At 42.3% G+C, this 14,161-nt stretch overlaps 1 protein-coding gene across 1 annotated transcript in view; it reads left to right on the top strand.

Moving 5' to 3' along the window:
- Positions 1-14,161, top strand: part of SPEF2 (sperm flagellar 2) — a 171,259-nt gene that overhangs the window by 91,043 nt on the left and 66,055 nt on the right. Inside the window, 5 exon segments of the mRNA XM_032629118.1 lie at positions 1,831-1,979; positions 6,754-6,881; positions 6,965-7,103; positions 10,450-10,587; positions 13,717-13,868. Of these exon segments, the coding sequence (XP_032485009.1) occupies positions 1,831-1,979; positions 6,754-6,881; positions 6,965-7,103; positions 10,450-10,587; positions 13,717-13,868 (706 nt within the window).

Genomic DNA, 14,161 nt, shown 5'->3' with positions numbered 1-14,161 from the left:
CTAAAATCTATCTTTACTATATGCTAAGCATAGATTACTCTCCAGAATTTTATGCATAAGAATGGCCACACTGAGGACTCAATAATCCAACTTCCAAATGAAAGCAAATATCTTATTAGAAACTGAAGTCTTCATATGGCTGCGTGGGTGGCGCAAGGAATGACCCTCATGACATTTGAGATGTCGATAGATTTTGTTCAAAAGTGGCATCTACTTTCACTCACTGTGACATAGATACATTTTTTATTCATTCAAATCTTTTACCCTTGCATTTTCATTGTTAACAATTAGATAAAATTAAATGAGATCAAAGCACATCGTCCAAAAATGTTCCCTGGCTCCCTTAGTTTTCACTGAATGATCATGATATGTAAGAAAAGAAGAAAAAGGAACTCATTCCAGTCTCACGTTTATAATTACAAAGTTCTCCTTAGGAATTCTCCTTTGAGAAATTCATCTTAAAGTGGCCATAGTATTGTCACTTTTATTTCACCAGAGATTCAGTTCAGAGAATGAAAAATTATCATATAGAAAAATATATCAAGTTATGAACATTTTTGGTTTTCACCTGAAAAAAGATGCTCTTAAATTTTTCTAATTAAAAATACCTAGATGGAATTTTAAACTTGTAGATGACGAATACTTGTTTCAATTGTATAAGCAGAAGTCATTTAAACTGTTCATATGACATAATTAACAATATCCCCTTTACTTATAATCCATACATTTTAAACTAGTATAAAAGTGGAAGATGTATTTACTTTTCTAAACAGCATTGTTGTTAAATAATACTCAAAGAAATATATTTTGGGGAAAGAAAGTGCTGCAAATTCTGTAGGCATCTATAAACTGCATCTAAAATCTTAATAAGGAAACTGAAAATAAGTGGAATTTAAACTGAGTGAATTTCTAAACTATAACTTTGATCCTTTCAGGAAATATCAGTGCTTTCTGAGTTAAGGTAGTTTGATCAGTCCCAAGATCTTTCAGACCATAGGGTACTGCTCCGCGGGTCTGGATTCCCCCCTGGATGTTCTCACGGAGAGTGGGGCACACGCCCTTTCTGGATTCTGAGCTGAAATTAGGCCTCTTTCTCTTCCTCCTTCTCCACCTCCTTTTCTTTCTTCTCCTCCTTCCTCTCTCTTTCCACTCCCTCTCCTTCTCCCCGCTCCCTTCTTCTCCCCTCCCGCCCATGCCTTAATTCAGCCAGACCTACAGTACAGCAGTCGCCTTCATCCCTACACCCTGACTGTAGAAAGAGATATAGATTCCCCCGCTCAGAAGCCCTCTGTCTCATCCAGGGAATGTGGGAATATTCAGGAGGTACCCCTTCTCCTCTGCTACATCTCTCACTGACTCCTACAATAGCATTCTTTCTCCCTGCTCCTCCCCTGGGTTTCAAAAAAACACCAAGAGCACCGCTCCTGTTACAGCTACTCTCTTTCTCATTCAGGGTGAGTGTTTAGTTTGCCAGTTTTTGCAATAATAAATAAAATACACTTTTTTCTGGTGCCTAAACTTTGTAAAACCCGTGTGTTCATTGTGGAAGCAAGGACAGAAATGAAAATAAAATATCGAGTTGTTTTCCATAGCTAATTGGACAAGAGAAGTTGCATTGCTTTAAAAAAAAATTGCTTTTGGTATTATTGGTTAATTTGGGGGCTATAGAGAATGACGTTTTTTATTTTTTATTTGATAAGGCTGCCCAAAGTTGCTTAAAAAGTAGTTAATGAATTGCCTGAGATCCATGACACCATAGGTTTACCCACCCACCACAATCTGGTCCCATTCATCTCCTTGTAATGGCATGATTTAATATGCATGTTTAAGGTTCTCCCAGAGGGAAATCTCCAGGAGGGAAAGTTCCAGTAAAGAAATCACCTGCTGACTCTACAGATGTGTCACCTGCTCCAGTAGTGCCACCCCCACCTAAGCCAGGATCAGAAGAATGGGTTTATGTGAATGAACCAATTTCTGAGGTACGGCAGTTTAGACTCAAGCTAGTAGAATCTGTTCTTTCTCCTCTTTATAGGAAGATTCACACCATTATTTGCACCATCCAAAAGGCCTTTTGTAGCTGGTAATATATATATTCATCAAAAGGCCGAGGTGATCTTTTGAGAATACTCATTGAATCACATCCCATGCTTTCTCTCCTCCCTAAAATTTCTGAGTCACGCTTTGAGCGGCTGTTGAGTGCTGCAATCAGGGGAACAAATGGGTTCTTTGAGGACCAATTTTCACCCCAGGGACAAGCAGAGATGCAGTTTCCTGGAAGAATATCTTCCCCAGAACACATATCCAGCAAATTATAGCCCTCCAACCATGCTGTCATGCCCACATCATAATGCTTTCAAATGAAGTTTAACCCCTGACTTTTTAGAAATAGAAGGAAAATTTTGAAGCTAACTAAACTAATAAAAGAACAGAGAGCTATCTGGCCTCAGCTCTTTGAATGGGTACCCTAGTGTCAGGCAAGGAGATGCCCAGGTGAGCCCTGGAAGCTCTATTCAGTTCTTTATGCTCTGACAGCTGCAAAGCCCAGTTGTCACCTAGGCAAATCGGCTGCTTTAATAGATAAATCACCTTGGGACAATCACACAGAATGGTCTTTCTTTTAAAACTTTTTAAAAGACAAAGAGTTTTTTGAAAGACTCAGTCCCTGTCTTCTTAATTCCAATCCTCCATGGCTTCTTACTCTTATGAACTGTTAGCCCTGGCCATCTGTGCCAGGCACTTGAGACCCAATCATGAATTGCAATTGTTATTGAACATTCCTAGGGAAATGTCTTACTTATCTCCTCAATTAAATTGTAAACATTCACTGTATTCAATACAGAGTCAAATACAGTGAAGAGTATGTTAGAGATTCTTGATAAGGCTTTTGTTGTTGTTGTGGCTGTTTTTGCGGTACGTGGGCCTCCCACTGTCGTGGCCTCTCCCGTTGCGGAACACAGGCTCCGGATGCGCAGGCTCAGCGGCCATGGCTCACGGGCCCAGCCGCTCCGCGGCATGTGGGATCTTCCCGGACCGGGGCACGAACCCGTGTCCCCTGCATCGGCAGGTGGACTCTCCACCACTGCGCCACCAGGGAAGCCCGATAAGGCTTTGATGAATTAATTAGCATTGAGGGAGAAATTAGAACAGAAAATATTTGAAGATGAGAGCATTAAATGATAGAATTACAGATGTGTGTAATTACTATCACTCAGCCAAATAGTAGCTACTTTGAAGAATGAACATGTTCAAGAACTGTCATAGAAGCAGGATACAGAAGTGGTTGTTGGGAAGGAGATAAAATTAAAATGATGTTATTTGGTAGGAGTTGGAGAGTGAGGGACAAAAATATTAAAATCTAATCCTTGAATCCAAACATTGAAGCCCTTGAGAGAAATAAATTCATAGAGGACAAGAGGGAAATAGAGAACATGAGTGAAAAATAAATATTCACACTGAGATATGGCATCAGCTTCCACTGTAGATCTTCTAGTCAGGATCCTGGCAGAAAACAGAAGACAATTTAAAGAAAGTTGAATAAAGGATGATTTATATGTATGTGGCCAGTAAGTGAGAAAATCTACAAGGATTAGATTGTTACCCTCAACAAGAGAGAGCCAAGAGCTATTACGGCCCCTAGGCCTGAGAAGGTGAGGACAGGAAGCAGATGTCCAGACCTCAGGAAGACCTGTGCATGGAGAAGGCCACCTGCCAGGGGCTGTGGCCTTCCCAGAGGATGCAGCCACCCACAGTGACCAGCAGAGAGGAGAAGGGAAGCATATAACCAAACCTCATGTCCTTCCTGCTCTCACATCTCTTGACTGGGAGGTGGAAGGCAAGGGAGTTTCCTGAAGTAGTTCACATGAGTTAGCCTCCTAGAGCAATCACTGAGCAGGATGGAGAGTGAAGGATGGGGAGCTGGTCTGGAGGGACGATGGGAAGATATACAGCCCAGACCTCTAGTTGCCTAAGTGAAACCATGTAGAGAACTCCTTTTGCTACAAGCAGAATTAGCCTAGAACCTGGAAACAAAGCAGACCACATGACCTACCCTAGTCCTTTTCTACTCTAAGCTTCTCACACATGAGCTGCACAGCTTACCTACTAATGGAGAGGAAAAACAGATGCCCAGTTAAATGAATTTAAATTTGAGATAATCAATGAAGTATATATAGGCATCCTATACTTTATCTGGCAACCCTAGTTCCAGGCCTTCCAGGGACCCCAGATATATCTTACCTCAATAGGCATGGGGAAGGAGAGAGAGTGAGAGAAAGAGGGGGATTGCTTCCATATCTGGCTCTCTCAGGTGGAGGCAGCAACCAAGTTCAAGGGGAGCCTGGGTCCTTATCCCTTTGCCAGCCCCAAGGGAAGGTTCAGAGACCACCAAGGAGGCAGTGGAGTGATAGGTCTTTGCTTTCTAGCTTCTGAAGCTTGGAGGATACTTGCTTTGGCTGCCCAATTTCCTATTATGCTTCAGTCAATGAAGAGAAGACTATTTAATTGGAAAGGATAGGTCTTAACATCTAGTCACATCACATAAGTTCAAGTGCCTAGACTCAGAAAAATAACATCCCAGAGAATTAAATAAACTACAGATGGGACATTATCGATAACTCATAGAAATCACAGAAGATACGGGAGAATCTAGAAGACCAGATGTGGGCTAATGACTAAATGTTTAACAAAAGGTGGACGGGATTTAGTAGCATACAAGACCAATGATCCAGATGTTAATCCCTGACAAAATTGGAAAGAAAATTATTAAATACATGTCTCTGAGCACTTGTAACATACAAAGTGATCACCCAGAGGTCAGACAGGTTTACTAAGACTAAGTCCTGCTGAACTGGCCTGTTCCTTTTCTTTGACAGCAAGATTGAGTAGGTAGGTCAGAGAGGTACCATGAACATAGTATACCTTGAATTCAAAATAGCATTTGACAATTTCTCATGAAGTTCTTGTAAATAAATAAGAACTGTGAACAGGATGTTAGTTCAATTAGGTCCATTCCTAGGTGGTAACTCTCCTTGCACAGAGTGTTAATTAATGACTTGAAGTCACCAGGAGGGAAGTTTAGTAGTCAGCTTACTTAAAATGGTCTTCAGCACCACTCTGGATACCACATCTTTTAAGAGAGATCATGAAAAACTAGACACCAGAGAGGGGCTCTAGGTAAGAGAAAGGTGTTAAAATAATTTCAGAGGAGCATTGAAAGAACTGTAAATGTGTATGATAAATGAATACTTGAAGTATGGTTAGACATAGAATCATAGGCCTTTAGAACCATATGAAGCCATCCAGTGCCATCCAGTCTCCTGAAAATTTAACTGATGATAAAATTGGGTTCCGGTGACTCCGCTTACATCTATATTAACATTTGTTGAGTACCTGTTATTTGCAAATGCTGTACTAGATGCTGGAAATACAAAAGCAAGCGAGTTTCATCCTGAATCCCAGCCTACTTCTCCTCACCAATATCTTCAAATATTTGACAGGCTGTCATAGAGAAGATGGTGTGAATGTAGACTGTCCTTCTCCAAAGGGCACAGCTAGGGCTTATAAGTAGAAAATACAGAAAGGCAAATTTCTGCTCAACACAGGAAGCATTTTCCACTAACACAAGTTGTGTGACCCTAAAGGGGGTTGCATTGAAATGTGCCTAATGTATCAGTGAGGTCCACAGAGATTGGATAATCTGTCTCTAGATCTCTTGGCATTTCTCAGTTGAAGAGGAAGTTAGCCCAGATGACCTCCAAGGTCCCCACGTGCAAGCCCCTGAATAAATAAATGCACAACCAATAAGGGAAAAATTCGTACAGAAAGTTTATATTAAAATATAATATGGGGGCTTCCCTGGTGGCGCAGTGGTTGGGAGTCCGCCTGCCGATGCAGGGGACGCGGGTTCATGCCCCAGTCCGGGAGGATCCCACGTGCCGCGGAGCGGCTGGGCCCGTGGGCCATGGCCGCTGGGTCTGTGCGTCCGGAGCCTGTGCTCCGCAACGGGAGATGCCACAGCGGTGAGAGGCCCGTGTACCGCAAAAAAAAAAAAAAAAAAAAAGTATCTTCAATTTTATTTCAATTTGATTACTTCTTATTTTTCATTGTTTATTTGCATCATTAAAGATAATGTAAAAGAAACTTTCTGATTTTCATGGTGCACTTTACAGCAAAGGTAAAACCTCAAGGGAGAATTCAGAGAAATAACTCATCATCACCCTGACAAGAACCCTAGGTGTTCTCCAACTTAGGCAAAATGTGAGGTCTGTGATTATTCAATTCACTCATTCAATAAATATTTCTTGAGCACTTGCTATGTCCCAGACATTGTGGTAATTATAGGAAAAACTGTTTAGTGGTGAATAAGATAGTAATTCTTCCTGATTTTATGAGACTGCTGTTCTAGAGGTGAATATAGACAAATAAATAAACAGTTATAATTAATGCCATCAGTTCTCTAATGAGAGAAGTACAGGGTGCTAAGGTGGGACTTCAGAACTTCAGAGGATGACCCTATACACTTGATGGATCAGGGAAGGATTTCTGGGAAAAAATATGTCTGCGCTCAGACATGAAAAATGATTTGAAATAGGAATTAGCTGGGGGAGGGGAGGAAGGAGGAGCAAGAAGTTTCACAGAGATGCCTTAAGTGGCTACAGTTGCAACTTGATCTTCTTGCTTAGTAGTGCCCTTTTGACTCAATTACACAGAATTTTCACTTTGAAATTATGATTTTTATGCTTTACCATTTAACAGGAAATACGATCATTTTTAGTACCTTACTGGAAACTGATAGAAAATTCCTATATAAATTCCATCAAAACAGTACTCAGGCACCTGAGAGAAGGCCAGCATATGGTGATTGCTTACTTATATGATATTAGGTAAGTAAAGTTTCCAAAGTTACAACCGTGTAGTTTACAGGCAGGACATATAAGCTCCGTCTGATTCTCTGAATGCCTTACAGAACAGATTTCCAGCAGTTTCTAAGGCGTCCGGACCACAAACAAGATTTTGTATCTCAGTGGCAGGCTGATTTCAACTCTCTTCCTGATGACCTGTGGGATGATGAGGAAACGAAGGCTGAACTACACCAAAGAGTGAATGTAAGGGAGTCCGTGACCCGCGGGGCCAGAGTTTCCACACTCTCAAATCTTGTACTTCAAAAGCCTAATTCAGGGCTTCCCTGGTGGCGCAGTGGTTAAGAGACTGCCTGCCAATGCAGGGGACACGGGTTCGTGCCCCGGTCCGGGAAGATACCACATGCCACAGAGCGGCTGGGACCCTGAGCCACGGCCGCTGAGCCTGCGCGTCCGGAGCCTGTGCTCCTCAACGACAGAGGCCACAACAGTGAGAGGCCCACGTACCGCAAAACAAAGCAAACAAACAAAAAAAGACTAATTCACCCCCTTCTTACTCTCATGAGGTGTGAGGATGAGGGGAGAAATGGTTTGAACACCAACCTGCCGACTTTCAAGAACAATCACTCTTCCGTACTTTGAGCTCAGAATGAGAATATGGTAGTCAATGCTTCTGGAAGGAGAAGCCAAGGCCAGCAGTGCAAGAGCATTCTGGGCATCTACTTTGTAGACTCCTAACCCTTTTGTTAGGTCATGTAAGTGTGTCCAAGCCTGGTATTAAGTACGTGCCTCTCTTGGATACAGTTATATGGCCGGTTGATGTCAGGGAGAAGGGGAATGAGGGAACATCCCAGAAAGCCTGAAGTGTTGCCTCTATCGAATAGATCCCTTGAGGGAAAGTACCAAATCTCATACATCTTGGTATTCCAGCAGCACAGTGCCTGGCACTTGGTAGACAGGCAGATTTTGATAAATTCATAAGTATATGATAAATTCAGAGTATATTACCCTGATGCTTTAGAAAAGGTCCTCTGATGTACAAGAAGCCAGATTTCAATCTCTCACCTTTTGTCTTTCCTGTGTAGATTTACAGAGTCCCTTATCCTGTCAGGGGAATTCTTTCCCCTTCAACAACCTTAAGTATAGGCTACTAGTAATCATATCTGATTATAATCTCAGTATTTATTTGTCAACGACAACAAATTCCCAAGCTCTACCCCATGACCCATTCATTTGCTCTGTGAATATTTATTGAGCATCTACCATGGTCCCGGCACTGCTCAAGGGGCGGTGGGTTCAACACTGAACAAAAAGCCTATGACCTCAGGATGTTTATGTTCTGGGGGCCATAGTGCAAAGGATAAGCAATAAACAAGTAAATGTATAGCGAGTATGTCACTGATAATATGAGCTACAGGAAGGAGGAAAGCAGGGCAGGGAGGGAAGGAACGTTGTTGTACCATTTAGTATATGGTAGTTGTGGAAAGGCCCACTGAGAAGGCAATATTTGAGCAGACTCAGGACAGGAGAGATTGCATGAGATAAGCCATGCAGATTTGGGGAGGAAGAGTGTATCTGGCATAGGGAAAAGTGAAGACACTGAAGAGGGAGGATGCTTGGTGTGTTTGAGAGCAGTTGGAAAACCAGCTGGGAAGCTATTGAAATTAAGTGAAGGCATTATGGTAACTTGGATGACCAGGGTGCTGGAGGATTTAATCCAGGAGGTATTGCATTAATCAATGTCCCAATAAACTGAAGTCTTAGACATTCCTCAAATGGTAATCCTAAAACATACCTGCCTTTCCTATCTCTTTCCTGCCTATTCACAATCCCGGCCCTCCTGTATTCCAAAAGTACCATATGTTTATTACAGACAGATTAAATATTTAAAAGAAGCAGAATTGGAAATAACAAATCCATAATCCTATTTGCCAGTAGTTAACCTCTTTATTCCTGGTAATATTCCTTGTTCTTGGCTTCTTTCCTTCCAATCCTAAGAAGTTAATGGAAAGGTTCTGCTATCATGTTATCCTCACTTTCCCATTAGAAAACCAAGCCACAGAGACACTGGTACTTGCTAAGGCCTCCCAGTGAGTCGGGAGCAGAAAGAGAGCTAGAAACAAGGTCCCAGGCTCCTGCTTTTGTACTTTCTCCTCAACTGCTTCCTCTCCTGTCTTTTTAAAACGTATAAATGTTTGAGGAGCAGAAGCCAGTCCTCACTGGATGTCTGATGTAGCATTTGTGGAAAGACCAGGGAGACATCAAGGTCAGCTCTAAAAGAATGGCGTACTGTTCTGATATTAGTGGATAGCTATAAAAATGCCTGTGATGCTTTCATTTCATGTGAAGCCCCCACAAGATAACAAACCAAAATGCTAAGTGTTCCATAAACACAGCATCACAGAAGTAAAATCCACTACAGGCACTGGAACCAAACTGCTTGCGTTCGAATTCCTGACTTCACCGCGCTGAAACCATAGGCAAGTGACTCAACATCTCTGGGCATCAAATTTCTCATCAGAAACTTCTCCCTTGGTTACTGTGGGGATTTGTGAGGTAATCAACGTCAGGCACTTAACACAATGCCCAACACACAGTAAATGTTCAATCAATTATTATGATCGTGAAAACTGTCAAGTTTTATTGGACTGTATATATTTTCTTAATGGAATTTTAATTAAACAGATATTTTATTGCTATGAATAAGATTATGATACTGTTTATAACTGAAGAATTATTGTGTGCTAAATACTGTGCTAAGTGCTTTACAGGCTTAGGCTAACTGCAGCACATCCAAAGGGTAAACTGTATCCCCATTTTACAGGTCAAGGAACTGAGCCCTAATCTAGTGGTACAGACAAGACCACAGGCTCATATCCTGGCTCCACCACTTGCTTATAATGTGACTTTAGGAAAATAACTCTCTGTGACTGACTCAGTATCCTCATCTACAAAATGAAGAAAATAATAGGACCCAAGGTGGTTGTGAGGCATTAAATGAGTCAATATTAGTATAATGACTTATATTCTGAACACTGACACACATAGAAAGGTATCATCAACATTATTCCTCAGGATCTGGTAAGTGGCAGAGCTGGGATCTTTAAAGATGTTTTTTTCACTGCTAGCTCTGTAATCCAAAGCTTATTTTCAGACAATCCTATTAAGCTCAGACCCTGTTTCTTGGAGAATGACATGCTCCACTCATGATTAATTAACAGGCGCCCTCGGATTCAATAAAGCAGCATATTTCTTGCACCAACAATACACCATTTCCTCAAAAATTCCCTGAAAGGTCTTTTTTGGCCAATCAAATCTTGTGAGGAAGGATTAGAATACATAAAACATAGCCCCTCATGAATAAAGTAAACTGTGGACCTGGGCACAAGGTGTGCTGAGGGGGTCTTAGAAAATTAAGGCCTGACAGAGTAGAAACAAAATAAACATTTGTTTACCGAAGGGATAAAATATACGAGTGTATTAGGTCTAAATTCTCTTCAGACACATTAAGACAGGCAAAGGATTTTAGTTTTATAATACGGAGGTCATCTGAGCTGTGATTCTGAAGCCTCACAGCAGTGTTTGTGTGCAGGACTTACGGGACCGCCTGTGGGACATCTGTGATGCCCGCAGGGGAGAGGCAGAGCAGGAGTGTCTGGACATCATTAACGAGAGCTGGTTGCAGGATGTGATCGGAATCGCGATGAACCATTTCTTCTCACTGATGCAGGTAAGAGCGGCCGGTCAGGATGACACAGACTTCTCTCCATGGCCACGTCCGTCCTGTAACCACTCCTCTGGGAATGTGAGGGGATTGTTTTACTCACAGCACTCTGCCCAGCCTGAGCTCCAGCTTGCCAAGGAGGTTAGCTGAAATAAGCCATTCTGTCCCCAGCCAAACAAACACCAGAACTGGTAGCATCTCAAGCTACAGCTCACCAGCTGTTTCCAGGTGGCCTAGAGCTGTGGAGGGGACAGCAGAGATGGTGTCTGTCCTGGGTCGTTACCACGCCAGCCTCTCCCAGCGGACACCCAAAGTGTCCCCGGGAAAGCAGCCCTGCCACAAGAGCGTGGGCTGGATCAGACTCAGCAGGCACTCGATTCCTGAAAAACGTTTGTGTCCAGATTGGAAAAATAGACCATTCATTGGAACAATCTGATTAATTTATTTTTGCAGCCCGTTAAAATAATGAATTGCACTGGACAAGTTGAAGAGACAGACGTTGATTTTATGCCAAGGTATTGTCAACAATAGGGGAGAGAGCACAGACCAAGTCTGGATACCCAGCTCTGCCAAGAATAAGGGCTAGAGGGTTTTTAAGAACTGGGGCAAGGTGGGGTGTCATGCACAACCTGTGTTGCTTGATTGGCCTCGTCTAAAGGAAAAGTAAACTTTCCCTTCTCTTTTTTTTTTTTTTTTTTTTGTGGCCTCTCCCGCTGCGGAGCACAGGCTCCGCGGCCATGGCTCACAGACCCAGCCGCTCCGCGGCATGTGGGATCTTCCCGGACCAGGGCACGAACCCGTGTCCCCTGCATCAGCAGGCAGACTCTCAACCACTGTGCCACCAGGGAAGCCCTCCCTTCTCTTCTTGATGCACGTAGTTTTACAACTTGGAACAAGGTGTCTTCCTAAGTCAGACTCCGCTCCTCCCAGAGGACCAGGACATAGGAGTTCCATTTTCATTTCATATGCTTACATTTCAAAGAGATGGTTCCCAGGTTCTTGAGAGAGACAGTTCTGATTTCTAAAACCAGCAGGAGGATTTTGAAAAGATTTACATCTCAAAGGGACAGAGAATGGACTTACAAAGACAAGTTTCCTAAAGTAAATACTCTGAGAAAAGGGAGGTCAGGAGTTTGGAGTTAGGAAGAAATCTGTCTATAGCTTAGTCATGCTGAGAGGATTATGAAGGCTGTCTTGGTCAAGCTGTGTCTACATGAGTATATTTTCCTAAGAAAATAGCAGTGAGGATAGAGTAGAAAAGGGTACCTTTCAGATCTTGAACTGATTAGCTTACAGGAGGAGTTACTGCAGGAAATGAGAATATTTAGCTGAGGATCACTGGAACTAGAGCATAGTAGATGTTCAATAAATCCTTGTTCAACAAATGACCGTAGATGCGAGTACTTCCAGCACTTACAGGGACAAGCCCCTGGTTCGGGAGCAAGCTGGACCACAGGAGGCAGCGGCCTGAGAAGCAGTAGCAGCCTCACTGATTGCTAGCTCTGGGATCCAGGTGGGGCTACAAGGCATGGGCTGTGCTGAGGATGAAGGCAAGACAGCCAGCAGCCTAAACCTGCCTGGGTAACATCCCTGGGACACCAGTTTGTGTAAGCAGAGATTGAATGCTGGAACAGCTGTTTCAAAGGTTTATGGTAGAAATAACTGAAACCCAGTAACGAAGGCAAAGGGATTAGAGAATTTTTGTAAATCATTCCCATTAGTCCAAGCAATATATGCCTCTTTCAGAAATGGTAAAACTCTTACACCCTACAAGACCTACATTTCAGACCCTCTCCCTGAGAAACAGAATCCACATCTAAAGCCAACTAGGAAAAAAGAGGGTAAAGGAAATAAAGGCTAATATTTATTAAGTTCTTACTCTGTTCTAAGGACCCTTCATGTGAAGGTTAAACCTTCACAACAACCCTAGGCTGTCAATTCTCTCACAATCCTCATTTCACAGATGAGGAAACTGAGGCAAACCTAGATGAAGTGATTTGCCCAATGCCACATGTCAGTAGTAGGAGAGCTGGGATTGGGACTGAGGGAATCTAACTCTTGAGCCAGTAGCCCTAACCACTGCTTTGTCATCAGTGTTCACATAGTTAAAGGCTGGCCACCTAGAACGGAAGAAGCCTAGTTCTGCACGGATTGGCATGATTCTATGAAGAACCAAAGCTGTAAACTACAGGAGAGTAGTAGATTTCAGTCCAATAAATGAAGAACAATCCTAATGATTGGAACTGTCCATCGAATGACAGACTTTTCAGGTACTTGAGCTGCTGGTCCAGGAGCTCATAAGCAGAAGCTTGCACATATTTATGGAGGGGAAAGAATCTTCATGAAAGTTTTCAAGGGCCTGTGCCTAGATAAGTGTTTCCCAAAGTGGATTCCACGGAACACTAGTCGTACAAGATGTTTCACAAAACAAGGACTTGATGATCAGAAGACTTTGGGAAGGGCCATGTACTCTACCCTTCCCTCTCCCTGGGAGATTGACAAGCATATTGACGTATTAAGATATTAAGATGCCCTGCAATAAAGAAACTCTTTTGGTATGTTAACCTAACATTTCTGAAATTATTTGACGTTGCAAAGTTTTGTGGGGTTTTTTTCCCCAGCATGGTGCTCATTAAGAGCTTATAGGACAAAGCTTCTACAAAATAAACTTTAGAAAATACTATTCTAGATGATTTCTTTCAAAACTAAGTTTTTGTGATGAGAGAAACAGTAAGAAAGCATTATTTACTAGTTACCATAAATCTGAGAGGACTTTTGATCAATTCTGCTTATATGATATATGATGGCATCTTATTCAGGGCTTCCCTGGTGGCGCAGTGGTTGAGAGTCCGCCTGCTGATGCAGGGGACAAGGGTTCGTGCCCCGGTCCGGGAAGATCCCACATGCCGTGGAGCGGCTGGGCCCCTGAGCCATGGCCGCTGAGCCCGCGCGTGCGGAGCCTGTGCTCCACAACGGGAGAGGCCACAACAGTGAGAGGCCCATGTACCGCGCAAAAACAATAAATAAATTAATTAATTAAATAGTGCTTACAGGGCTTATATAGAACATATGTACCAGAACATATGTATCAGCTTGTTCTGTCTTGGGTATTAACATTCGTATTTTCTATTAAAGGCAGAACTGAACCGTTTCCAAGATACGAAGAGACTGCTTCAAGATTATTATAGGGGAATGGAATGTAAAATCCCAACAGATGACACTAAGAGATTTACTCGAGTCCCATTGGTCCAACTGGATAGTAAAGATATTTTGGAATTCCAGCTTAGGTAAGGCGGGCTATCACGTAATCAGTCTCAACATAAAGCTTTGTGATTTTAAATTGAATACCACTAATAAAACCACAGTCTTGTATCTGCTAATCCAAAATCCAAAAAAAACTCTAAAAACTGAAAACTTCGCCTCAAGACTATTGATATGCATTATTTATCCCACTTATAGTGAATATCTACTCATTTTTGCTGCAGAGATGTAGTGTGTTTTGTTACAGAGTGCTTCCAACAGACTGCTGGGGATATTATGTAATATATAGTATATACAAATTCTGAATTCTGAAACACTT

This window comes from Phocoena sinus, chromosome 3 (assembly GCF_008692025.1).
Source record: "Phocoena sinus isolate mPhoSin1 chromosome 3, mPhoSin1.pri, whole genome shotgun sequence".
Lineage (NCBI taxonomy): Eukaryota > Metazoa > Chordata > Mammalia > Artiodactyla > Phocoenidae > Phocoena > Phocoena sinus.
The sequence above is the reverse complement of the archived record's forward strand: the minus strand, read 5'-3'. Positions and strand labels throughout refer to the sequence as shown.